Source organism: Paramisgurnus dabryanus, chromosome 12 (assembly GCF_030506205.2).
Source record: "Paramisgurnus dabryanus chromosome 12, PD_genome_1.1, whole genome shotgun sequence".
NCBI classification, from domain to species: Eukaryota; Metazoa; Chordata; class Actinopteri; order Cypriniformes; family Cobitidae; genus Paramisgurnus; species Paramisgurnus dabryanus.
The window spans coordinates 22603014-22630110 of record NC_133348.1 but is presented as its reverse complement, the minus strand read 5'-3'; the positions used below and the strand labels follow the sequence as shown (position 1 = coordinate 22630110).

General features: G+C 37.6%; 1 protein-coding gene across 4 annotated transcripts in view; it reads right to left on the bottom strand.

Annotated features, from left to right (window-relative positions):
* kcnh5a (potassium voltage-gated channel, subfamily H (eag-related), member 5a) overlaps positions 1-27097 on the bottom strand; it is a 105559-nt gene that overhangs the window by 10944 nt on the left and 67518 nt on the right. For all 4 annotated transcript variants that reach the window (XM_065257210.1, XM_065257212.1, XM_065257208.1 and 1 more), the window contains 3 exons: positions 13502-13701; positions 9005-9257; positions 6731-6927 (listed from right to left, as the gene is read on the bottom strand). In XM_065257210.1, coding sequence (XP_065113282.1) covers positions 6731-6927; positions 9005-9257; positions 13502-13701 — 650 coding nt within the window. The remainder of the gene's footprint in view (positions 1-6730; positions 6928-9004; positions 9258-13501; positions 13702-27097) is intronic.

Sequence of the window (27097 nt, the reverse complement as noted above, 5' to 3'; positions counted from 1 at the left end):
AAATCCCATGACACACAACATGTCCTTACAGTGACTGACTGAGTGACAGACAGCAGAAATGGAAACGGTTACAAAACCCTTCAAGTCTACAAGGAAGAGGTGCATTATAGAAAGAAGCCTTAATATATAAAATCAACCTCAGGAAGTCCAAAATTAATGAATGATTCTTCCTAACAAGCCTAGAGATACTTTATTTATTCAAATAGGTCATAGAAGATAATGCTAAAAAAAAGTTAGAAACCCTTCAGAAAACATAACAACTAAAATATAATTGTGACTTTTTTGAGGCTTTGAAAAATATCAATTGTTGTGAACTTATCATGTAAAATCTAACCAAAACGTTGGCCATTGTAGCTTCAAAGGTCTTAAATGAAATCCTAAAAAAGGGACATTTGAGATTAAGGCCTGGTATATTTGCACCATAAGCCAGGTTAACGTCATGTACATCTTGATTCCTGTCCTCCTCTATAAACAATCCCAAAGGTCATTTGTGCAAGCAGCTTATTATGACCTACAGCTACAATTGTAAAGTTAAGTGGCAAAGTCATTTTGTATTTGACGTCATGAAATGATCCTGACTGTCGCTACCAATCAAAACATGGGTTTCATTGTTCCAATATTCAGTTGGCAAAGTTTACTTTTACATTTGTTCAAATCTTGACATGGTCTCCTTTAGTTCAGTTCGTATTTAAATGTAAAGTGGTATTACATAATCAATCAGCTTGAGAGACACTGTACTATACATAGACATGAAGGAAGGAATTAAAAAGTCAAGAAAGTTTTTTTTTATTATAATATTCCTTGCAGACTTTTATATGAACTTTTTCTTCAAAGAAAACTATTCTATGGTGCATTCAGAAATATAAGAGTATCAGTAAATGTTGACACTAAAATAGATAGACCCCCCTTTGCTTTCTGCTTTGTATTATGACATAGATTGAAAAGGTTACATGGTGTATTTTTCCCAGGTGCAGAAACTGTGTTTTTGTATATTATATGATAATCAACTCCTGGGGCTTTTTTCTGTGACTGGTTTGAAATGATTTAAATAACGTACATTATCCCTGCAGAGGTGTAGCAGCAAAATCTGATGAAAGTCTTTAGTCTATATTTCTCAGTTTTAGTCTCTATTTGCTCTGCAGCTGCCATTGATTTCATTTAACCAGAATAGGTTTTAAAAAGCATATCCATTTAGACAGCCAAAGATAAACAAGAATTGTGGATATCTAATAAGATAATAGACCTTATAGTAATAAGTCACCAGTGTATTTTTCACTTACTGTATTATAAATACAGTTCCACTCATTGGACCCACTGTGTGCATATTTAGACATTTTTCAGGTTCACTTGACAATTACAGGAAAGTGTGTTAGGAAGGTAAACACTTCTGCTCCAAGCTACTAATTTTTAATTGCATATTAAGTCGAAAATGAATCATAATTGCAAGTTGCAAAGTCCCACAGGGAACACAAATACTGATAAAATGTATACAAAATACCTTTAAATGCACAGTAATGGCTTTGGATAAAAGTGTCTGTCAAATGCATAAATTTAAATATAAAAATGAGACAAGAGTCTTTTTAATTTCTCTCACTGCTTGGAGAAACACATGTGCCAGTGAGTTTTGAAACATTCAAATGATTTTCTGCACTGCAGAATTGAGGTAAAGGGCAAAAAGCATGAGGGAAATTGAAACAAAAGTGCACTAAGTCGTCCAACACAGCAAAATCCAAGATTAATGGGATCTGGCAGGCATTTATCATGCCTTCGCCCCCACCTATCCAACTCTCCTTTGCTTTGCTACTTTAAGAACAGTGGGATGCTGAGAAGCTGCCAAGAGATCTCCGCTTCCCCATCCCAATGCTGAGGCATCACCCGCGCGGGAACGCCCCACTCAGCATTTCCCAATCACAGTCATCCAATCAGCAGATTATTACCTACTACTACAAAGTAAAGACAGTGATGGTCCCTTTTTCAGCAGACCACATCCATTTCAATGCATTTAAACGCACATCTTTTCACTAACCTATAATGTTATAGTACCTGTCAAGAATATATTGACAACATAGATGGCATTTTGCAAGTCATAAAATTAAAGACACGGTTTGGGGATCAATACCTATCTTGGCCTTTGCTCCATGAGCCAAAAAGCTAGACTTAATCAATGTATGTCCTATACTTAGAGACCTGACTGTCAACGGTAACTGCAAAGTCCAAATGGATGACTTCCGTAACAGCACAAATGTAATGAAAATAGAGTAATTCACAAAATACATCTTAAAGCCTCTATAGCCCACACACACATTTCACTTTCCAAACTTTTGTATTTGCTTTCCAAACTTGTTAAAAAAACACACCATACTGCAACACAAGGTCTGCCATCCTCATTGTCAAGTTGGCCTTTCTGATCTATTTTCTGTCTAGTTCACAGAAACTTTTAAAATATTTCACACCACAGTTGCTCTGCCCTCTGGCCAAAAGATTACTGCTCCAATTCATTATTTACCAAGGAAAAATGGAGAAAATGTGTCTTGGCTTTCTTTTGGGAGACCACAAACCACTATTCTACTATGTTGGCAGTGCTCTGGCTATTATGGTGACTGAATTTATTAGTGGGGAACTTCAACCCTGTACATTTTTAACATGTGTGTGATGCAAACTTAAATGTCAACGTATAACAAAACATGCTTTAAATTATCTTTCTGGAATTGTTAATGAAATAATCAGATAGTTTTGTAATATTTAAGTTAAGTTAAGAGATCCAATCTTGTTAGATAAACATCCTAGGTCACTAAAGACCCAAATATGTAATAATAATTGGGGAAACACTCATGTTAACACTCAACCATACATGTCCATAAATTAAGTTATGTGTAATAATGTAAAATGACAGATGGAAAAAGTATTGCACCCTTACTGAAATGTATTAAATGTACAAAAGCTTTTGTTGTTAATGAAAGCTCAAGATGCCTCCTATAAAGAAGGTTTGTGGGCCTCTTCTATGAACTCTGATCCATAGATTTTCACTTGGATTCAAGTCAGGTGATTGGCTGGGTCGTTCTAGCAGCTTTATTTGCTTTCTTTGAAACCAATTGAGAGTTTCCCTGGCTGTGTGTTTGGGTTAGGGTTTACCCATCATGAAATGTTTCTTGTGTGACACCTTGGTAATGAGACATTATTTAATGGGCCATCAGTTGGACTGAAGCAGCTGTTATTATTTGCACTGACAAGGGGAAAGAGTGCTTTTTTATTACTGACTGTCTTGGCTTTCCATGCCTTTTTGCACCTCCTTTTCTTCAGTGGTCTAATATTTTGCATAGGTGTCATTTTACATGATTACACGTAACTTAATTTATGAACACCTATAGTGTGATTCAGTTTTGATTTTGCATGTGTGGATTGCATGGGTTGGTACCGACATCTGGTGAAAATCACGTCAATAGGACCTTTAGAAATATATTTAGTTAAAAAATGGTGATGTGTTCAATACTTATTTTACCCGCGGTATAAATCACTTTGCTTACAAAACTGCCTTACTCTTCAATTTTTCAGGAAGGTTTTACAGGGGAACAGATGCACATGGTGGTGCAGGCCAATAAAACAAACAAAGAAACGAGCTGTTCTATTAAGCATGGCTTATTATCCGTGTGGATACCCTGTGTGCTTATGATTTCTCGATGAATCTTTCTCTTGTTGCTGAGAGAGCATCTCTCTGCCTGTGCTCACTGCTGGTAATGGAGGGGGTGATAAAGTTGCTTCGCCCACCTTATTGGCAGGGGTTTGTAGCCTTCTGAAGGCCTTGTAAATCTTGTTAGAATGAAAGCATGGCAGGTGTGGAGGATTCTGCTTCCTTTTTGCATTTGCCGCTGAGATGAATCAGCTCAGTCAAAAAAAAAAGAGACTGATCTGACACTAATCAGCAGTCAAAGACAAACAGTTGTGAGCCTAGCGTGCGTGTGATGGTGAAGTATTCGTTTAAGATTGGATTGAATTCTCTGCTGATCTAGCAAAGGGGAATAACGATTGAGCACATGGCTCCAGCACACGTGGATAGACACACCGAGACCAAACAAGAATATTTATAACTACATGGCCAACAAGGCCGTCTTTCACGTACAATTTTCATTTAATTCCATCTACTCTGACCACCAGAATTCACAAAAACACAGGGGTTACTTAGAATAACACAAAATTCAGAAGACAAGGCAAGATAAGTCTTATAAAAGGAATGAAATTTCTCTCATAATTCAAATATCCTCATATATTGTGTAATGTTTTTTGACTACCGTAGTTGTCATGCGCATTTTGTTACAAGACACACAAGAACCAATGAGATTCAATGTTATTAACATGCAGCCATATCTGAATTGACCATGCTGATCTGAACTTACTTTAGTCATATGAATTGTTTTCTTTTACAAACCTATCACTTCACTTTGAAAGACATAAATGAAATCATATACATCTGTGGGTCAATTATGACAGAATTGTCATATTAAGATGAACCCTTCCTTTAAGACAAGTCGGTCCTCACAGAGGACATATTGGGAACACTCTCCAGAGTATCCTCTCTATCTAATGAAAGTTGGAAAAGCCAAAATCTCCAAATCACAGTGAGCCCTACAGACATTAACAATGGAGATAAGCAATAATGAGATACAGCTACAGAAACCTTTACAGCAAGTGCCAGGACTACACTCGTTAAAATAAAAATGCTTCAAAATGTATTTATTGCCATAGAAAATACATTTTGGGAATGAACACATAACCTTTGTGTCGCGAGCACCATACATATTCTTCCAGGACGAACACTAATTTATACTTTATACAAATTCTGTCAATACAAGCTTCTTAGAAAGAATCAGCCTTTGAATTTGGTCATCAAATCTTTAAAGCTGTGTCCTAAAGTGTGTGGGGTGTAGAATGTCACGGTGAAGATAAGATAGCAATAGGTGTTTATAATATTAGTAGGTGGCCACACTAATTTAGTATGCATGATAAATGTGTGTATTGCAGCCTGCTGATTTGACTCATGCTTTATTCAGAATTTGCTCTGTGGGACATAGTTTCTCTTCAGTAAAGCCATCTCATCAACACTGTTACCCAGTTGACTGGGCACAGCAGGGCAATTGGGGCGGCCTCTGTCATTCTACTGCCATTGAAACTAACAGTCTGCCCTTAAAACACCGCACACTATTTCCACCACTGTGGCCTGTAAAAGTGGATTCCCAGCAGCAACGTTTGTGGTGTCTATGCTCAAAGTTACCATAATCAACAGTAAAAACCATTACATCAGGAGAAAAGTATATATACTAATAAAGCATGTGGTTCATACATTGACTATTGTAGTTTAATGATTCCTGTCAGTCTACATACTGTACCTTTAATTCATTCAAACTACCTGCTGCTGAAAGAAATGAATGGAAGATCTCCAGCTCGTGGGATGTAACAATGAATAAAAAAATTTTTTCGCCATGTTGTTATCTAAATATAGTTCAAAAGTGACAACACAGCAAATCTTTATATCTAAATATAGTTTTACACTATGCATGCTAATTATGTAACTCTCAATGGCAAAGTGCGCATCTGAGATCTCTTACAGTAATTGTGTTTTAAGTGCTGCAGGTTTGTCTTTAGCCAGGAGACCCAGTGCTCTACATGGGAAGTCTGTCAGAATTAATGGATTAATTAATTAATTAAAGGAATATGAGGTCAGGACTGAAAGCCACAGCAGAGCTGCGAACCCATACACAGCAGGGCTGAAGAAAACCACTTTCAGGTGATCTTAAATCTTGGAGATAAACAATCTGAGCGGTACAGTAGAGAAAGATATGCACAGAACATGTAGGGGATGGTGGGTATTGCCTAATGGTGCATTCAATCCAGACGCAGAAGAGGCGGCAAGTGATTTATATCAATGCAATACAAAATCCTGCAGCGCGGTAAGGGCAAATGGCACGAATGAGTGAAAATTGTGCAGAAAAATCTGAACTTTGGCAGATTTTCGCACCGCGTTAACCAATCAGGAGCTTGGTCTAGTAGGGACGTGATTACAGGAAGCGAGCGGAGGCAGAAAAACAAAACAACAATGGAGGACAATCATCATCGCTACTCAAGACATTTTCGTACTTTTACAGGAATTAAAAGGATCTTCTTTGGAAAAAGTGAGTGAGGAGGTCGAACAATCTGGTAAGTGTACTCAATTTGAGCTATATAAGCCACTCCCATGACACAAATTTTACGCTTGAATGTCTAAGATGACTAGAATTTCACACGCGAATGAAGCTAGTAAACTCAAAATATTCAAGCGTCCAAATATGCATGAATAGCCCGTTTCACCGCCTCTTCCGCATCTGGTGTGAACGCACAGTAAGATCTCATGATAATTTGTACATATTTTACGAGTCGGCTAAATGTACGATTATCATAAAAAACAATAACCAAACCCAATCCCTAAACCCAACGTCACAGTGGCAAAGGCAAATTGTGAAAAATTTACAAATGTGGTCAGACAATTGAATAAGATAGCCACCTAGTAAAATACGTATGAATTGCCATAAGGAAAATTGTAGAATTTGAAATAAAGTAAAATCACTAATGATTTTTAAGACTCTTGACTGTTCACAACTTTCTCAAACGATTGAACATTATATATCACAAACACTTCATTGGAAAAGCAACAATGTTTGTTAATATGTTGTGGTGACAGGAGTGAACATATGGTGCTTACCCGCTTGCGGAGGTTGCAGGTAAGAAAGAGGTTGCGGGAGAAAGAGTTGGCGAAGGCCGTGTAAAACTCCAGCACTTTGAGTAAAGCTTCCCTTCTGATCACATGCAGATCGCAGTACGTCAGTGCCCTCACATTAGCGCACGCATGTGCCAATGTGGATTCCTTCCAGAACACGTCGCCAAACACGTCACCCTTACCTGAAACAGACAAGAGGTGATACAAAAAGAAACAACATTTGGAATAAACATCAATTTGTCATGGATACGGGCCTGTACGTACAGGTACACTCTTAAAGCGGTTGTGTTAAAACAAAACATTTTGTGTCTAGTTAAGGACAACACATTTAATTTGTTGACCCTAACTAGACACATCTCTATGATGTGTTAAATAGGATAAGTATAGATACACTGCACGTGGCATTCAGGTTCACCACGGGTGTTTCAATGAGGTTCAGTTTCGGACTTTGATCATTTATGGACCTCATGTTCATAAAAAGCGCCCCATTTGAGTATAAATATTCAAAAAATATAGTTTTAAGAATCTTTAGCTGAACCAACCCATGTTTTAGTGTTTGGCCAGTGTTCCTGTAGCTCAATTGGTAGAGCGTTGTATTAGAGGTGCAAAAGGTCATGGGTTTGATCCCCAAATACAAATACTGATAAAATGTACAGTATGCTTTGAATGCACTGTAAATCACTTTGGATAATGAAGCGTAAATGTTAGCAAAAATGTTTTTTTCACAGGTATCTTCACAATAACTGTGCACACTTGTAACTCACACGGCACTTGTGAGTGAATCTGTACACAGTGTTCAGTGCTTTGATGAGGGGCATCATTAGAAACCCAGCAGGTTCAGTGGTGGGTTCTGGTAAAAGCCTTGGGGCTAATTAGCTCACAGTGCTCACGTCTTATTTCATTTCATAATCATTAAAGCAAAAGAGCATCTGATCTGATTCCCCATTAGAGGAAGGAGACCTTATTTTCCTGTCTCATAAGGTCTAATGTGAGGTCCTCTGGGGTCCTTGTAGCAACAGTACATCAGCAAAACTCAAGAGATGAAGAGATCAAAAGATAATGTTCAGTCGGAGACAGGACACTGCAGTGCACGTGTTAACACAAATAGCTGTCCTGTCTTTATTGTTCGGAGATTGCATTGCTTTCTAGTCCCTTAACTGCATTTGCTGAGGTAATACCTTAACTGTCCCTTGGCTGCGGAGGTATCGGAAAGATAAAACTATTACAAATTAGACTGCCGCTTAAGCCACGCCAGGAGGAAAAAATGCTAAAAACATCAGTTTCCTATAATTCCAATAAGACATTTATGAGGTTAGACCTTTACATGGCCTGTTTTAATGTTTAAATATACCTATTTTCCCACATTGAACATTGTTACAGCACTGGAGACTACCAGAACTACCAATGGACATCCCTGTGAAATAAACGACCCTACAATCAATGAAAGAAAATCGGTCCCAGCAGTTTCATTACAGCACGATAAGGAGACGGCGTGGCCAGAGCAACAAATGGCAATGTAGGAAACACAATGTGGGGTTTTATGCCATCTCAGAGGTGACATAAAAACTGTGAAAACTGTGCTAGTATGTTGTTTGTTTTTTCTGCACTTACAACGCTTGAGATGTTTTAGATTTGCAGGTTGTGCCCTCGGCATGGACCTGCAGAGTAAAGCGCTGTGCGGGACTGTTTTCCTAATTCTACTCTCGCAGAATTTCTGGCCATTACCGCCCACTCCCCCAACAAGTACGTATCACTCCAGAGAACATCAACTGTTTATAATTATGATGTATAGATGATGAAAAATAGGTTGTTGAGTAAAAATGAGCATGTAAGTATGATTGTGAATAGGCAGCACTTTATTCAGGTGTGTCAGCGGTGGGACTGAAAGCTAAACACTGTCTTCGACAGGCTTGACGGATTAATTTTTTACTTTTAGCTCTGCGAATTTGGACTTTATTTAGCCAATTTAGTATTTTCTGTAGTGCACATGAACAATTAATATTTGCAGTGAGGTTTTGTCTATTTAAAATTTTTATGGCACTCATGATGATGGTAAAAAAGATTTTAGAGTTCAAATTTAGATTTTAGGGAAGGTGTTTGAAACCAAACTTAAACCACTGCTGGAGAAAAGATGCATGTGTGTATAATCCACCTTTGATTGAAAACCTTACAGTTCTATAGCTACAGAATTATTTTTACACTTTCCACGTGACAACATCCCCAGTCTATATTAAGAGGAGAAAGAATGACCTAACTCACCTAAAATTGCTATAACCTCATCATCCTGGATGACCTCCAGCGAGCCAGAAACCACAAAGCAAAGAGTGTCCACACTCTCTCCTGCGTGGAAGATAAGATCTCCTGGAGCACAGTGTGTGGTCTGAAACTCTACCGCCAAAGAGCGCAGACAGCCATCACTGGCCAATCGAAAAGCAGGGTGCTCATTAAACACCTGCCGGTTCAGGTGTACACAGATGTCGGCACGCATGTCTTTAGGACAGATTGACAGAACCTGCAGAGTAAAGCAAGATATGCAATATTATAACAATGAATGTACAGTAAATACACATGTGGAAAATAGTCGTCGAGTAAATTTGTGCTGTATTTAAATTACATACCACATTATGATTACTCTGATAACTACTAACTGATTATACATTATCCAAATTATTTCATGGCTACCTACCGAAATACAATATTAATTAAAGTTGTCAAATATGCTAAAGGAAAGATCAACCGTAAAAAGTTGGATCAACTTAAAAAATTACTTTAGTTGATGACACCTAAAAATGTTAAGGTGCTGCCAATTGAATTCATTTTTTTTGTTTTGTTTTTAACAGTTGAGTGCCTCAAGAGACATCTACTGTACCATACTGTAGCTTTATAGACAATTAGGACATTGGTCAAGGGCACAGTTTAGCAGTCTATATTAAAAACATTTGATATGACATTCAAATGTTATGTATATGGTGTAAGTCACAGTTATTACTTGATATATAGAAAAAGTCAAACTTGCTCAGATGCTAGTGGTATTTAAAGAGCACCTATTGTCCAATTCACGATTCTTCCACTTCCTTTGGTGTGTGTTAGTACATATTAACAATATGCAAAAGGTAAAAACCCCCAAACTAAACTATGATGAGAGTTATCGTTCCAACGTATATCTCTTTTCTTGGACTATAACAAATACAAACACAGATTGTAGGCAACGGTTTCCTTCCTGGGCCTGTTGACGTGGAAACAACGGTTCCTTCTGCTTCTGAAATACAGCTTGTAAGTTAACTCCTGTCAGCACTGCATTGTAAGCAAATCTTTTAAACATGGTAAGGAGCGTCACATTTCCGGCTGACATCAGAGGTATTCAGGCCAATCATAATGTACTGATAAGCTGGCCAATCAGGGTCACAGTGCTTTTCAGATCGGTGAGCTTTGTACAAAATCAGAGCGTTTGAGGAAGGTCGGAATATCTGGAGATACAAAATGTTCAGTATGTGGAAAATAATGTGTTTTTAACCATAAACCACCCAAACATATCGTATTATACCAAATACACAAAATAATGTTGTTTTTAGCAATGAAAAAGGTGCCCTTTAAAAATGTCAGTTTCTCAATGCGCATTAATATTTCATTTATATGTGGTCAACAGTGAGAACCTAGTTAACACCGAAGAAATACAAGTTCAAATCCTGTTAATAAAACACCAGTGGCAGCCAGTGACTTCTTTTGATGTGGGCGTTCAATAGGAAGTTCGTCACAACATGTACTGTATGTAGCCCGTCATGTGTGTTCTGCGCTTCGAGTAATCCTATGTGCATCACGTGTCTTGTCAAAATAAGTGCCTGCTGCAGACGCGTCTAAAGGGTTTATGATAAAAGAGACGCTCACGTTTGCCAAATACTCGCATAATCTCGTGCGTAATCAGAGTTTACTGTTAAGGGAGTGTCTTCGTGTATTTTGTGAACATGAGCGTCTCTTTTATCATAAACGGTTTTGACGCGTGTGCAGCAGGCACTTATTTTGACAAAACACGTGATGCACATGGTTTACATGACGCAACAAACTCTTATTTTGAAATTGCGCCCCTCGGATGAGCATTCATGACCCGCCACTGTAAAACACTCAGCTCATATTATTGGTGTTTATTATGTACTGATTCTAGCAGCCTTGAAGCTTAATACTGATCTGATGGACAGGAGTCTTGTAACATGGCATTATAACACCTAGATAAATAAAAAAGTTCCTCTCTTCTATTACAATCCACTGGAAACTAGCATTTATCTTTCGTGAGTATACTGTATCTAAGCACACATCCTGTTTAGTATCATGCAGTGCACCTACTGTAAAAAACTGACATAAAAAAATGAAAATCTGATATAACAAAATCTGACAACAGTAATCATATCATATGGGATTTGTGTTGTGTGTGTGGAAAGGCAAACTGAGTACTGGTGTAGGGGTGTAGGATAACTGACATACATATGATTTCTTTAATGTGGTCATGACCATGTGTGTCTAGGTATGCACACAGTAAGTGTGTGTCAGTGTGCATGAGGTTATTATTAACAGTATCATTAGTGCCTATTAACAAATTTGTCATGCACTTAATACCCTCTCATACTAATGGCTCAACTCAAGGCAAAAGTATGCATGATGCATGGATAGTATCTCTACGTCAACAGAATGTAATAGAAATGATGCAAAAATGCTAATCATTTGTTTCATAATTACACTACAGCTGCATGGAAAGTTTACTGTGTAATTATTAAAATATTTCAATTAGACAATTATGTTTATTATTAATAATTTTAATTAACAGAATAAACAGTTCTTACACCAAGTTATATAGATGTTGTGGTTGCCAAGCAACACCTCCATATAATGTGGTCAGAGGTGTCGACTTCAAACCCCACCCATGTAACCCATCTAAACCCCTTCAGGATCTAATACCAGGAGGGGGCGTACTGTCAGGGTTTGGTGTTTGTTCTGTTCTTTGTTTCATCATTTTATTATCATTAGTAATTATTGTCATTAGTATCGTTTTCAGTTTGTCATCCTGAGTTTCTACACCTGTGTTCGTGCACCTGTTCAGTGTTATGTTTAATTATCTTGCCGTTATATTCGGCCCTCATGTGCCTGTTCTTTGTCAATCAATGTTGTCTGCTACATGTCATCGTGTGATTCTCGTCTACGTGTTCAATAAATATCCCCTGTTCTGTATCCCAGTTTCCTCGTTGTCTTTTAGTTAGTTTATGTATGAAAAAATGTGACATGTTTTGCAAATGTAACACTTTTCAACAAAATATAACTCGAAAGTCACATTGACGGATATGCTTTCGTACTGTGCATGTGTCCACCTCTGCTCTCCTCTCATCTTCCTAAAAATGTTCACATTTGCCCATTATTATGCCCAATCACATTTGTCAATAAATAGAAAGGATTTCTCACCCTGCACCACATGAAAATCAGTCATGAGGATCCTTTATAAGTTTGAGCTCAGGGTTGAAAAGATCAACTACAATCCCTGGGGGCTGATGTCTCCCGGGAGATAATGCAATTTTCCATTTCTCTTCTAGAGTAAAATAAAATTGGGGGTCTTGATGGAGAGACACTTACACAGAAAAGAAAGATCGCTCTCTTTTCTCCACCTTTGTGTTTTGAGTTATTGGCTTATGTTTTTGAAAGAATGATGGCATGTATCACAAAAACAGAAAGCCACATCATTTCCCTTTAACTCTATAATTTAAACTGTAGTGTCCAAATCTGGATTTGGGGTCCATAATCGATCCCATGTATTACATTACTAGCATTCAAAGTTTATGCAATTAAACAATGTTTTACATCAGTAGCTGAACTGAAAGTTATAAAGGGGCAATGAGCTCACAATAAAAGATCTACTGATGTTTTGTTGGTTGAGGGCAAGCAGTCAACATTTGGTTCAAGTTCGCCTTTGGTGGTCATAACTACTTCATCTGGACCATGGCATTTTTTATAATGTTTGTCTACAAAAATAAAAAACACTGATATACAACTGAAAAGCATCCATGTCTGACCATGATTAAATCATATTTTTGTTACCAGTAATACACTGTAAAAATGTTGGTTCAACTTAAAAAAGTAAGTTAACTGGTAAAATGTAACCTTAAAATTTTGAGTAAATTCAATTAATAATATTAGTTGACAATATTTTTACACAACTTTTTTGAGTGAACTAATATTTTTAAAGCGTAACTAAACCCCTGATCAGAGCCTGACTCCACCCACTGCAATATTTGAAAAATGCAAGAAAAGTGGGCAGATCCCAACGGAGATAGAGGGGATGAACTAAGTGTGTAATGACATCGTAACAAGGGCGTGGTGAGCTTGAACCTGCTTACGTCACGAGTCATTTCTTGGACCCAACATCCAATAGGAAAATTCAACTGCAGTAGCCACCGTTCAACCTCAAGAGGGCAGCACTCAGACGTTTTTACACCATATATTGTAGTATTGAAACACTTTATATCCAAATGTCAAAAAACTTACTAAAATCAATGAACAGCACTAATAAAGCATCATTCTTACAGATCATTAACTAAAAAAAGTTGGTTTGGGGTTTAGTTACTCTTTAAGTCAAATCAACTAAAAATTTTAAGCCAATCAATTAACCTACTTTTTAAGTTAATCCAAAACATCTTTTTTACAGGGATACACATCTCTGCACACTGTATGTATTAAATACTGTACATTAAATATAGAAACAGGACACAGTTTACCCACCTTCTCTGTGTCTATGCCTTTGGTCATGGCCCACGTGGATACAATGTAGTCCATAACTCTCTCACTCAGTCCTTTAGGAACCTGGTAGAGCTTCAAGAAGTCTCTTACATTGTTGAGCATCTCGTGGTAGCGGTTGGTGTTGGTGTACATCTGCTGAAAGATGGTGGTCACGTTTCCGAAGATGGTGGCGTATAGAAGAGCTGGAAGTGAGTGAGGGGAGAGCATGAGATATGGGGGCATTGTTAAAAGCTGCTTTATAGAGGGGTTGCAAGTTTACAAACATTGCAGGGTGCGCGCGCAACCAAGGGGCAGAAAGACCGATTGGTGAGCTGATCTGCTACTGCAACAACCTTAATTATTGAAGCGTTCTTTAATGTTTGTACATAAATAAGACTTGATTTTAGTTGTATCTGTTTTTCTGTCTTTATTTTTGCAGTGTTACTGTGATACATGTATGAATTATAATTTTATAATTATAATGCTAGTAACGTAATAGTCGCATCTACTGGTATGTTAACATCAGGCACCCAGCACTGACTCTGTTGGTACTATTTTCCACGCAAAAATTCCTTGGCATTTTGACTTACAGACACCGCTACTAGCATACAACACAATGCACGTCTCTTCTTTCTGCCCCTCGGTTGCGCGCGCAACCAGTTAGTGACGTCGCCGTGCAACCCGTCTATACCATGGTCTGTTTAAATACTCGATTCTGATTGGCTGGAAGGTGTGCATTAAAACCGTTTAATGCACAGGTAGTTCCAGTCAGTTTGATTACAGTTAGAAATTAATCCGCTTCTATAAACATTGGTAACCATAGTAACACAGTTACACTTGCAGAGCGAGCGAGAGAGACAGAGCGAGCGAGCGAGCGAGCGAGCGAGAGAGAGAGCGAGAGCGAGAGAGAGAGAGAGAGAGAGAGAGAGAGAGAGAGACGTAAGTGCGTCTCTCTTTAAAGTGCGCCGGTTTTATTTCACACTTTACATAAATAAATGACATGATTAGTTCAAATAAAGATTGCCTTGTCACTGTCAGTGTTGCCTGTCATTCATAAATTATTTTAATAAATCAATTAAAGAATCATTAAGTTAGCTATATGCTTAAGCAGAGGCGTTTCCAGCTTTTAAGGACATTCGGGGCTTAGCCCAGACCATATTAAATACAGGGATCACTCAAAGAGTGTATAAAGTGTATAATAAGAATATTAACGTGATCTGTAGCATATAAAAGTGTACTCACCTAATCGCGGCGGATCGCAGGAGTAAAATGTCATAAGAACTTTAATCTTTCCTCTCAAGTAGATTTTTGCACGTGAGTTTTACTCAGACAGGACCTGAATGAGCTGATGTCACAGAACCGCCAATTAGATTATTAAACTGCTGCGCCGAAGGAATAACGATCAAGTGATAAATAAACCTACAATACTGTATACCTACTGTATAACCATCTTATTTATGTACCATACAGAACGTCTAAAACATAATATAAACAGAACATCTAAAACTAAATATACGTATTGCTGCTGGAGACTTGCCATTGGCTGTTGTAATTGAATAAATAATGAGGTCAGTGTAAGAATAGATTACAGGAGCTATTTAGGGATGTTTTTATAAATATTATTTTGTTTAATGGTATTATGTTTTATATTATTACGTTTAATGTTATAATGCGTTATTATAATTATCTGATTTAAATATTAAAGATACTTTTTCAAGTTACCGTTGTTGAGATCAGTGTTTCGTTTCCGGTAGCTAAATAAGATCTCGTTAGCTCCTCCCCTACCTATTACATATTCAACAGAGTGGCAAAAACGGAGTATCCCATAGGCCCGTAGCCCATAGGCTACCAGCAAAGAAACGTATTCTATAGGCTAGATATTTTTTAAGACCTAGCCCTATTTCTAACAGACTGTATGCAGTAAAGCCAAAGCACAATGAAATAAGACAACTTGATTTAAAAGGTTTACATAGGCTTTTGGCCGGTTTCATATTTGTTAGTCAACTTTTCAAAATACATTCGGAGCAACGAGGGGATAGACTTTAAAAAAGAGACGCACACAGCCACAGGTAACTCGCGCACGCATCTCTCTCTCTCTCTCTCTCTCTTTCGGGTCCTCTTTCAGTTCTCTGTCTCCCTCTTTTACTAATGAATTTAAATAAATGTGATAATTCATTTAAATAAAAGCAATACAATGGCACTACTTTATTTAAAGCGGACGGAGTGCGAGCCTTAACTTAAGAAAATGACCGTCATTTTTACCCGTCTGTTAAAAAATTACACTGTAAACATTATTTGCAGCGTTAACTTGGCAAATAACCAAGGTATAAGCGGGATAATCCACGGCTAGCCATGCATTAAGTAAGGGATAATGTAGAGTCAGCCGGTAGTTATCGGGAAATAAGCCCCGACAGTGTGATCAGGACCCGACGCGAAGCGGAGGGTCTTGTATCACACTGAAGGGGCTTATTTCCCGATAACTACCGGCTGACTCTACATTATCCCGCTTATTACACGGCTACTTGTCACATACGAAAAAAACTGGACATGAATATGAATTTGAAACATTTTATTGGCATATTTGTTTTAAATTAACATTATTTATCCTTCCGCGAAACTTTGCACAGATGCATAAAATGATCGTAATACCTTATTAAGATCCTCTGCTTCATACTTGTCTGTCTCCATTTTTTTCTCTTTTAGCCAGTCTTTGAGAAGTTTTAATGCCCATTCTGTATTTTTTTGTGTGTTGGCTTCGTAGCTGTCATGCTGTATTTTGTCAAGTTCAGTCTCAGTAAGCTCTCTGTGTCTTGTCGTGGTTGTCCAGTGTTTGTCACAAGATGGCGCCAAACAAACAGTAATCTTTATTGGCGCGGAGCGATCTTTCTCGTAAAAGTAGTACCGGCTATGCGTTATTATTTTGGAGCGGTTATTATTCGAAAAGAACGAACCTGCAAATGTCTCAACTGACCAATCAGAATCAAGCATTCCAGAGAGCCGTGTAATAAAGGGTTTTAATGCACTTCGCAGAGGCAACCACCCTCCGCTACGCGTCGGGTGGTTCTTCGCCTCTACGTCGTGCATTAAAACCCTTTAATGCATGGCTAGCCGTGGATTATCCCTTACATATAGAAACAAAGACGAATCAAAGGCTGGATTAAATTTAGAGTGTTGAGAAGTCTAGAAGTGTGTCTGAAGAGAAATGAGGCTGGTGTAATGCTGGCTGAGGAGAGATGCATCATACAGATCAACGGGTGAAACAGAAATCAGATGCAATTTAGAGTTTTCCTGTTAACTTTTCAGTGAATAAGATATACCTTAAAATTCTATTTACGTGTACAGTATATGATAAGTGACTGACTGGTAATGTAAGGACTAAATAGACAAAGGGCTCATCATCACCCCTCACAGCACAAGGGCTCTTACAAAGCAATTTTTAACTTTAAATTGTGATTAAACAGGTATTCTTACGTTTACATTTTATGAATTTGGCAGACAAATTAATCAAAGTGACTTCAATGTACACTCAACTAAAGGATTATTAGAAACACCTGTTCAATTTCTCATTAATGCAATAATCTAATAAACCAATCACATGGCAGTTGCTTCAATGCATCAATTTTGGTCTGAGTATTTCACAATCTGCTCAGTTACTGGGATTTTCACGTATAACCATTTCTATGGGTTTACAAAGAATGGTGTGAAAAGGGAAAAACATCCAGTATGCGTCAGTCCTGTGGGTGAGAAAGCCTTGTTGATGCTAGAGGTCAGAGGAGAATGGGCCGACTGATTCAAGCTGATAGAAGAGCAACTTTGACTGAAATAACCACTTGTTACAACCGAGGTATGCAGCAAAGCATTTGTGAAGCCACAACACGCACAACCTTGAGGCGGATGGGCTACAACAGAAGACCCTACCGGGTACCACTCATCTCCAATACAAATAGGAAAAAGAGGCTACAATTTGCACAAGCTCACCAAAATTGGACAGTTGAAGACTGGAAAAATGTTGACTGGTCTGATGAGTCTCGATTTCTGTTGAGACATTCAGATGGTAGAGTCAGAATTTGGCGTAAACAGAATGAGAACATGGATCCATCATGCCTTGTTACCACTGTGCAGGCTGCTGGTGGTGGTGTAATGATGTGGGGGATGTTTTCTTGGCACAATTTTGGCCCCTTAGTGCCAATTGGGCATCGTTTAAATGCCACGGCCTACCTGAACATTGTTTCTGACCATGTCCATCCCTTTATGACCACCATGTACCCATCCTCTGATGGTTACTTCCAGCAGGATAACGCACCATGTCAAAACGCTTGAATAATTTCAAATTGGTTTCTTGTACATGACAATGAGTTCACTGTACTAAAATGGCCCCCACAGTCACCAGATCCCAACCCAATAGAGCATCTTTGGGATGTGGTGGAACGGGAGCTTCGTGCCCTGGATGGGCCTCCCACAAATCTCCATCAACTGCAAGATGCTATCCTATCAATATGGGCCAACATTTCTAAAGAATGCTTTCAGCATCTTGTTGAATCAATGCCACATAGAATTAAGGCAGCTCTGAAGGCGAAAGGGGTCAAACACAGTATTGGTATGGTGTTCCTAATAATCCTTTAGGTGAGTGTATATGAAGAGTTTTGTTCCAAAACAAGATAACTAAGTTTTTTTTTAAATCTAGGTTTTTTATTGTGCATTCCAATAAATAGCACACTGCAGTTGGCCTTCATAACAAATTATTACAGCCAAGTAGCACAATAAAATACAATAAAACATGATAATAACATCATAATAAACATGCTTTGACAAAAATGTAAAAACCAACCAAACTCTTCATATATCAATTTATATTTTTATATATTCTATATTATATATAAATGAAAAACGTATATAAATATAATTATTCTGTTTTTATTTCATTATTATTTGTATTTACATTTTTTTGTATTTTGTTTCTTTATATATATATAATGAAACAACTGTATCAAGTAAAGTTTGGATGCTCAAAGTTTGTTTCTATTCAAAGCAAAAACCAGCTTTGTACATCCTTTTGTCTCCTAATATACAGTAAATTTTGCCAGGAGACACTGGCAATATCCCCCAGTCCAATCCTAACATACACCCAAGCATTTCCATGGAAACCCAGCCCAAAATAGTCTCTGAAATCTATTGTTATTTTGTTACCACTATGTTCTCAGAGGGTGGACAGCAAAACGGATTTGACAGAAAGGACGAACAGCACAGTCGTAGAGGTACTGTAAGAATCCACTGGAAGCAGAGGATCGTGGGTAATGAACCTTAAATCATATCACTGATTGACAGGAGAAGAGCATCAGTCATCATCACTTATGTCAAAGACCAGCAGGAGCTTGATAAACATTAACAGTCTATGGAAACCAAAACAATAATTAACTTCCCATGTGAGTAAAAGCAGGCTGAGTAATGATAATAGCGTTTGCGCCCTGATCCAGCAATTCATTCCCGGTGAAGATTCTAGTGCTGCGCAATGACGCAGATCAATTTTGAGCCAATGATTCATACAGTATGTCAGTAAGATGCCCATTTACTAGTGTACTCAATATGAATGAGGCAATAAAGACTCATCAACAGAGACATATTTTAAACTTGTCAGTAAATATGTCAGTCTAGAAATATATGCGCGCACGTACACAAGACAAAAAAAGCGTCAACCAGCGACGATTGCTTTTTTGCTTGCGCAGGAAGCTTGGCTTCATTCAAATTTGGTCAGAAATGCAGTTTATATTTGTATAAATAATCTGTGTATTTTACATTTTATTTTGCAGATTAATATGTTAAGCACATGAAAGTATAAATGTTGAACCACACTATTGTACTGTTTAAGATATACTTTTCTTTGCGTGAATCTTTTCATAGATTTTAATTTCCCGAAGCTGTGCCTGGGGAGTCCCAATGAAGTCATTTAAAACCTACAGTATGATATTGATTTTAAACAAAGCAAGATGCTCTTAACAAGAATTAACATTTCGTTTGAATTAGAAAAAAATTGCATTTATGAAAATATTTGATTCCTGTAGGCAGTAACTTTTGTTGTTCAGTGCTTGGCTATGAGGATTTAGACACAGATCATTGAAATTTGTTAGTGCACACAGGGATTAAAACGCTCCATGTCTACAGTTAAATATACAACCTGACCTTCTTTGTTTGAACCTTATTTCTTTACCAGAGGTCCTGGACATGTACATGGCTTCATGTATTATATCAATATTAATTATATCAAGTACCAACAAATAGAAAAGTCGAAAACCTGAATTGCTCTGCTAAAAATCTTATACAGTAATGGGTTGTGGTTAAACCTTCCATCAAAAAATTGGTTCAAAACAAACATCAAAATCAACAACAACAAAAATGTGTCACTGAGCACAAAATCAAGGTTCTGCCATATAGCCATTCCAGTTCCCTGACCTGAACCATAGAAAATGACTGGAGTGAACTAAAGATAGGAGAGCAGTAACATGTGAAGGGTCTTGAGAAATTTTGTATGGAGGAATAATCTAAAATCACCTGCTATAAATTCTTCAACCTGCTATAAATAGAAGACTCAGAGCTGTTATCCTTGCAAATAGAGGTAGCAAAGAGTATTAAATGAAGGGGTGCCAATAATTGTGTCCTGTGTGCATTAGAGAAAATCATTTATTTCAGTTCAATAAAACATAATACTTTTGTAATTTTTATTAATAAATTAAAGCAAGTGCAGCATGATAAAATTAAAGTTTACAAAATGCACATCAGACAGCAGTGCAGATGCGTTTGATGAGTAATTAAGCAGAGATTAGCCAGAGCTCACAGTAAATTTATGGGGCTGTTTTATACAGTGCACGAGTCCGATGATACCATAAAGGTCATTCAGACACAAGAGGCATTAACTACCTCCAGCACTAAGAGCAGAGAAGCTGAGAAAACAAAAAAACCATCCTTCTCAGAAAACAAAATGACCATTAGAGAAGTTGCCAAAACAAGCACAACAAATACAAGTTTTCGGGGCTTCTAAGTTATCCGTCAAATGACATTTTCGTCTCGGGTGATTGGTTACAAAAAGAATGCCAAAGTGAGTGCCCATAAAGGATACTAGATTTCAAATTGTATACCGTATGCCTGGGGGTTTTCGCACTAACCAACTGCCATTAAAATGAAGTTTAATGCTAATGGATAACCCTCTCCAGGTATTACAGACCAGCGCACGTGGGATTGTAATATTGCTCCATCTTCTCAGCTTCTACAGTATCACCGCCTATCTTAGTTACTTTCCAAGTGCATCAAGCTTCATCATTTCTGCATTACTTTACATTCACGACCTAATCGAATCTACTGAAGACATGACAGTGGGTGGTCCCCGCATAAGGAAGGAATATTATACCCTTATGGATGTTGGATAAATGTTGATTGATGAAGGCGAAGGAACGACTGTGAGTTAGCCATGCATTTGTCATTTCTGACACTATCGCTTTCATAAATGTATTTTCTTCTCCGCTGAAGCAGACATCTTCTCATTAGGTCAGGGTAATAGCCAGTTTGATGCCTTTTTATGAGGTGGTAATGGGAAGAACAAAGGCTTTCGATGATGGCAGAAAGTGGTACTGGACTGCAAAGGATTTTGGGCTTGACCGCTCATCTGCTGCACGGAGAGAAAGAAAACAGGCAGCCTTACCATTTGCAATTACAGTAAAATAATTTATGCATTATAGAAAGTTTCTCTGTGCTGTGCCACGTTATACAAATGTGATTGAGTAAGAAGATGCTGAGTGTTAGAATGATTCAACGTTTTATAGTCTAAGGCATTAATTCCCACCTAGGTTACATGTACTGTATCTCAGAAAAAAAATTTACCCAGAGGAAATTACTCAGCGTTTACTTTTTAATAGCTTTTTTAAGAGTTCTCAGTTGTAAGTATAAACTTAGCCTCAGATGCTTCTCCTAAAATCACTAAGCACAAATAAAACTAGAAACAAATTATTAAAATGTATTCGGAGTATGAAGCTGTAAAATTATTATATAACTACCGTAAGTTCTAAATTTAGGTAAAGTTGATGAAAGATGTTTACGTTTATATAGTGAAATTTCTAATTATATCTACTTTTAATTGCAGACTAGGCAAATCTTTTATGTTGGTGATGTTGATATCTCTTCTGAAACACATGAATAATGGAGTCATTTGTGAGATTTTTGGGACTTTTATCTCAGGAGACAAATCTGAGATGCAGGAGACTAAAACATACAGTATTTTTTAATTTGTCCCTGTTTTAATATCGTCAAGGTCAAAGAAAAAATAACTGAGATACTAAACAGATCTCATCAATCATTTTTCTTTTTTATGGGCACCTTTTAAGGGGTTTAAAGGATTTATTAAATTAAATGTGACCCGTGCTGTCTAAATGAGTGGGAATGCACACATACTAATTTTGAGCTACAGGAAAAAAGAAGAGAAACATACAGATTTTAGAATTTAAGGTTTCAAAAAAAAAACAATCTAGCGATCCTAATGTCCAAATAGAAATTAAAAATCTAAATTGATCTTTTTTTGTATGTTTTCTAAGAGGTGCACCTTCCTAAATCTTTCATAACCCAAAGGATGCATGTCCTTCGGAAGCAAAACACTTGCGGATCTGAAGTTTTGGTTTTAAAAAATGCAGGAATGAGAAAATAAAGTCCGGGACTTGCTTAAAGATGTGGTGCATGAACTCTGAAAGCCCATGTGATATTTGAAATCACCTAAACAAACATGCCCCTACCCCAATAGAATCTGGACCTCCTTCTGATAGCCCCGCCCCACACATTTGCAATAATGTCAGTTAGTAGACACATCCCTTACTGCTGATTGGCTACAAGTGTGTTTTGGTACTCGGCCCGACTCCCTTTTCCTAAGGGTTTTTTAAAAATCATGCACACCATCTTTAAAGGTGCTCTAAGCAAATTCACGCATTTTAGGCCATAAAACATTTTTTGTTTCATACAGTAAACATCTCCTCACCATCTGCTAGCTACCTGTCCCCTGAACACACTGTAAAAAATGCGCCAGGCTCAGGCTCCATAAAACAAAGGGGTCAAACCTACCACCACGAAACACAACAAAGTGTTCCAGCCAATAAACGACAAGAAGGATTTGGGAGTGGGGTTGAATGTGTTCATGACTCTTTCAGAAAGCACGGAAGGGAGGGGGAGGAGTTAGCTACGCTCTGTTTTGTTTGACAACACTTCGAACGTCAACAAGAAGTGACATCACACAGATTCGCTTAGAGCGCCTTTAATGGTAAAAGAGTTAAGAGAGTAAAAGTTCATGACCTGACCCAAAAAGTGCTGACTTGAGAGACATCCGAAACATGTGCCCAAAACAGCCTGCCATTCCGATATACACATATAAACAGAAATGCGGTTTTAAAAATATCTGCCTTGACGCATACATACTGTAAGTTAATGTTTGGTTAACTGTTCGGTGGGAAAATCTGATGTATCATATTAAATTATATCCTTGCATTACATTAAATGACATTTTTTATACAGATATTGGTTTTGACTTTGTGTGTGCCAAATCTATTGATATTAACAGTGAAGTTTAAGGTATAGTTGCAGCGATTTTGTTTTGGAACCGTCAGATGTTTTTAAAGGTACAGTATGGGTTTTTAGTGGCATCTAGTGGTGAGAATGCAAATTGCAACCAACCTTAATTTTGAAACGCAATGAGAAGCTATGGTACAGTAGCTGCCACAGGACAAACCTGTCGTCATCTGAGAGAACGTACGGACAAATCACGCTCAGTAGAACAGTTTGTCTGTTTAGGACTACTACAAAAACATACCGGCGACTTCCATGTAAGGGGACTCGCGGTATATGCACATAAAAACATCTCATTATAAGGTAATAAAAACAATACAGTTCATTTTGTATGGTCTTCATACAGCACTGATAATGTAGTTGCGTATATTATATTGCATTTCTGTCACAAGGTCTCAAAGTTACACATTGCACCTTTAACTCGATTTTCAACATCAAACAGCTTTGTCATATTTTTGTCAGATTCCAACATAACATATACATCATTTTGAAGGTTTGATGAACTCATTTTTTTTTATAATTGTTTCATTACGACTCAATTTACCTGGAGCGGTCACAACTATTAGGGCTGCTAATAAGTTAAATAAATAATTGATATATTACTTATTTCCAATATTTTTGGTCTAAATTGCACTTGGTCTAAACTCCACCAGTAACCTAACTTTACTGGCTTCTAGCAGGTTAAAGAGACTTTGGTAGACCACTTATCCTATTTTTATGGCACAGACCGATAGCTGTTCTTAGAGTGGGTGGCGAACTACATCACAAGGAGCAACCCGTTATTTCGCTTTCAAAGCAGAATATATGGCAAGGGCAAGTTACATTCATCTTAGCAAGGACAGCAGTTTACAACAGGATTCACCCTGATCTAAGTGTACCTGCTTCAGCTAATGATGTGCATCAAAAGTTGACTATATATAACAGTTAAGTCCCATTTACTGTCACTTTAAATAATGCGTATGGTACACCAAAGGAAGTACCGTGATTCCAGTATCTGCTGGAGTCGCGGTAACAGTCTATTCCGGCTCGTGTAACAGCATAGCCTTTAAACCCTTGTCACTTACACACTTAGCTTTCCAAAAATCTCTTTCTCAGAACGATCCCACAAACAGCCTTTCCTCACATCAACAATAAATGATTCATTGCTGCATTGAAGAGTTGATAATCTCCAGGATATGACAGTAATATTAAGAGCAATGACGGTACAACAAAGTGAATCTCTTGTAATAGCTCTGCTGCTCAATATTCAAGCTCTTATTAAATATTTACAGGCCTGACTCATAGGCTCCCTCAGTGAGCCGTGCGCTGCCCGGTGGCACAAAGTCATGAGAAGCAACCCTGCAGAGTCCACACAAACCCAGCCCGAGTAATTGCACTGAACACGTCGCAAAATAATGAGCGTCACATTAACTAGATTGGGAATGCAATGACTTAACACATGTACTGTAAGTACAGATGACAAAGCTAATCTACATTTTGACTTCCTGTATAATTATACAGAGATGAACATTAGGGTTTCGCAAGAGCTTGTACTTATTATGTGATGCTGAGATTCGTTCAGAGGAACCTAAATTTCAATTCCGGCCTCCAGACAAAAACTTTTAGCAAAGAAAAACAGTCTGTGCAATGTTTGGCGTGTATTGCGATACTGTAATGTTGTGTTGCTAATGAGGCTGCCACATCAGGATATAATGCAATTTATTTAGTGCTAGGAAAAGATAAAAACGTAAGTTTACCACAAAGTTCAAAAACTTTTTTGACATGTAGTATCTTTTATTTTAAAGTCGCCCTGTAGTCGATAATAAAACCCTTAAAACTCATCCCTATACGGCATCCATGTATATTATCTATGGCTCAAACTACTCATGCAACTGTGTTGATATGATTGTTTACATGTTTGTGATGTAGGAAACCAAGTCGATGTCAAACCAAGGGAATGAAACTGTCTTTGAAAAACTAGAAAATACCCAGCAATAGTGTTGAAAGATGAAGTTGCAAATGGTTTGTCTTAAAGGCGGAGTGCACGATTTCTGAAAAATGCTTTTAAAAAGAGAGTTGGGCCGACTACCAAAACACACTTGTAGCCAATCAGCAGTAAGGTGCATGTGTACTAAACGACATCTTTGCTTGGGTTGTGTATGTGTGAGGCGGGTCTATCAACAGAAAGTCTAGATTGGGTAGAGGTGTGTTTGTTTACGTGATTTCAAATGTCACCATTGGCTTTCAGAGATCATGGACCCTCCTGCCTTTAAATCATATTAAAAACACTACATACAGTAGACATACATGTATACAACTATTAAAACCTGATTTTCACCACAGAGAAACAAAGCAAAATTGTACAATGTGATTTACGCTGGATGCTGAACTAATTTACCAGCATATGCACTGCGGTATAAATAAATCATGAAAATTAAGTTATCGTTTCACAGCATTTTTTCCTTTTGTATTATCTCCACTCCTAATAGTGGGATTTTGAGCATCATTGCGTTCTGTGTGTGGACTGTAAGAATCATGCATGACAGGATGAATGTGATTTATCATTATGTGCGTCACAAGCTATCATTTTCTTATTCTGCAGAATAGATATCACGACTGGCACTTTACTGAGAGTTCAGTGTAGTAAAAAAGCATTTGGCGCTCTAAAAGCTTCCGTTGTCTTTTCTATTTGTAGGAGTAAGAACAAGGTGTGATGTTCTTCATCAGCACGGTCTGTTTTAGAGTCATTCTTGTGCTCGCAAGAACCTCTTTGATGTGTATATTAAGTATGTGGGAACTGTAGGTCTCTTACAGTTTCATCCAGGAAGAACTGTACCCCAGTAAGCAGATGCTGAAGGCCAGATGTTTCCACATTTACATAAAATTCAGATCCTCAGAGGACACATTATCGTAACTTGTTTCTACAAAGCGTTTTAATTTGTGTGGTTCTGTTTACGTTATTTCAGTTTGTGGTTCAGGATTTGATCAACATATAAACATTTGTTATGTACAGCAAATTACTGCATTTTGTGATGCAGAAAATCACAAAAAAGACTTTTGCTGGGTTTTCAAAAGGGTCTAATTTGTGAAGTTTGCTACTAACCCCTGATTTCTCACTTCCCACAAAGAAATCCTATCAGGAATAAGGATTAACATTAATTTGATGGTGTTAGGTAACCATTAGGGAAGTTAGATGTAAGGTCAAATTTAACGCATTATCTTTTTACAGCTGTCCATGAAGCACAATGGACTTAAAGTGCAAGATGCAGGAAAAGCCTCCCTGAGGGTCACCTGGGGTTAAGCACTTTTTTCATGGGTCCGATCTGGCCTTATGTTGCACTGTACACAGTAATGAGCATGTACAGTAAATCTGACCAATTAACTAATTTGAGTACAATGTCTTCCAATGTCTCAGACGTTTATCAATAAGTGTTACTGTCTATTGGGGGTTGCACAAAGTTGGAGAACAGACAATGAGTAATGGGATATATTTAGCACATACAGTACAGAGCTTCACAAAAATACCTTAAAGGGATAGTTCACCTAAAAATAAAAAAAATTATCTTACCATTTACTTACTCTCATGTTGTCACAAAGGAAGATATTTTGAGGAATGTTTAAAACCAAACCGATCATGAGCTCCATTCACTTTCATAGTATTGTTTTTTCATACTATGGAAGTCAATGGGGCCTCTGACAGGTTTGGTTACAAACATTCCTCAAAATATCTTTCTTTGTGTTCATCAGAACAAAGACATTTATACAGGTTTGTAACAGCATAAGAATAAGTTAATTTATGGGTGAACTATCCCTTTAGTTTTGAGCATTTGTTGGGGGAACATACAGTATGTAGGGGTGCGCGGGGCAAAAACTAACATGGGGTTAGTTGTAACACGGACTGTTTACATTGTTGCACAAGGTTGATCGTTTTGTTTTTCCGGTATTTTTTCACGCTGCCAAAAAACGAGCTCCTGCAAATTATTGGAAATGTATAATGTTTATCCAGAGAGTAAGTGATGAAGAATGTTT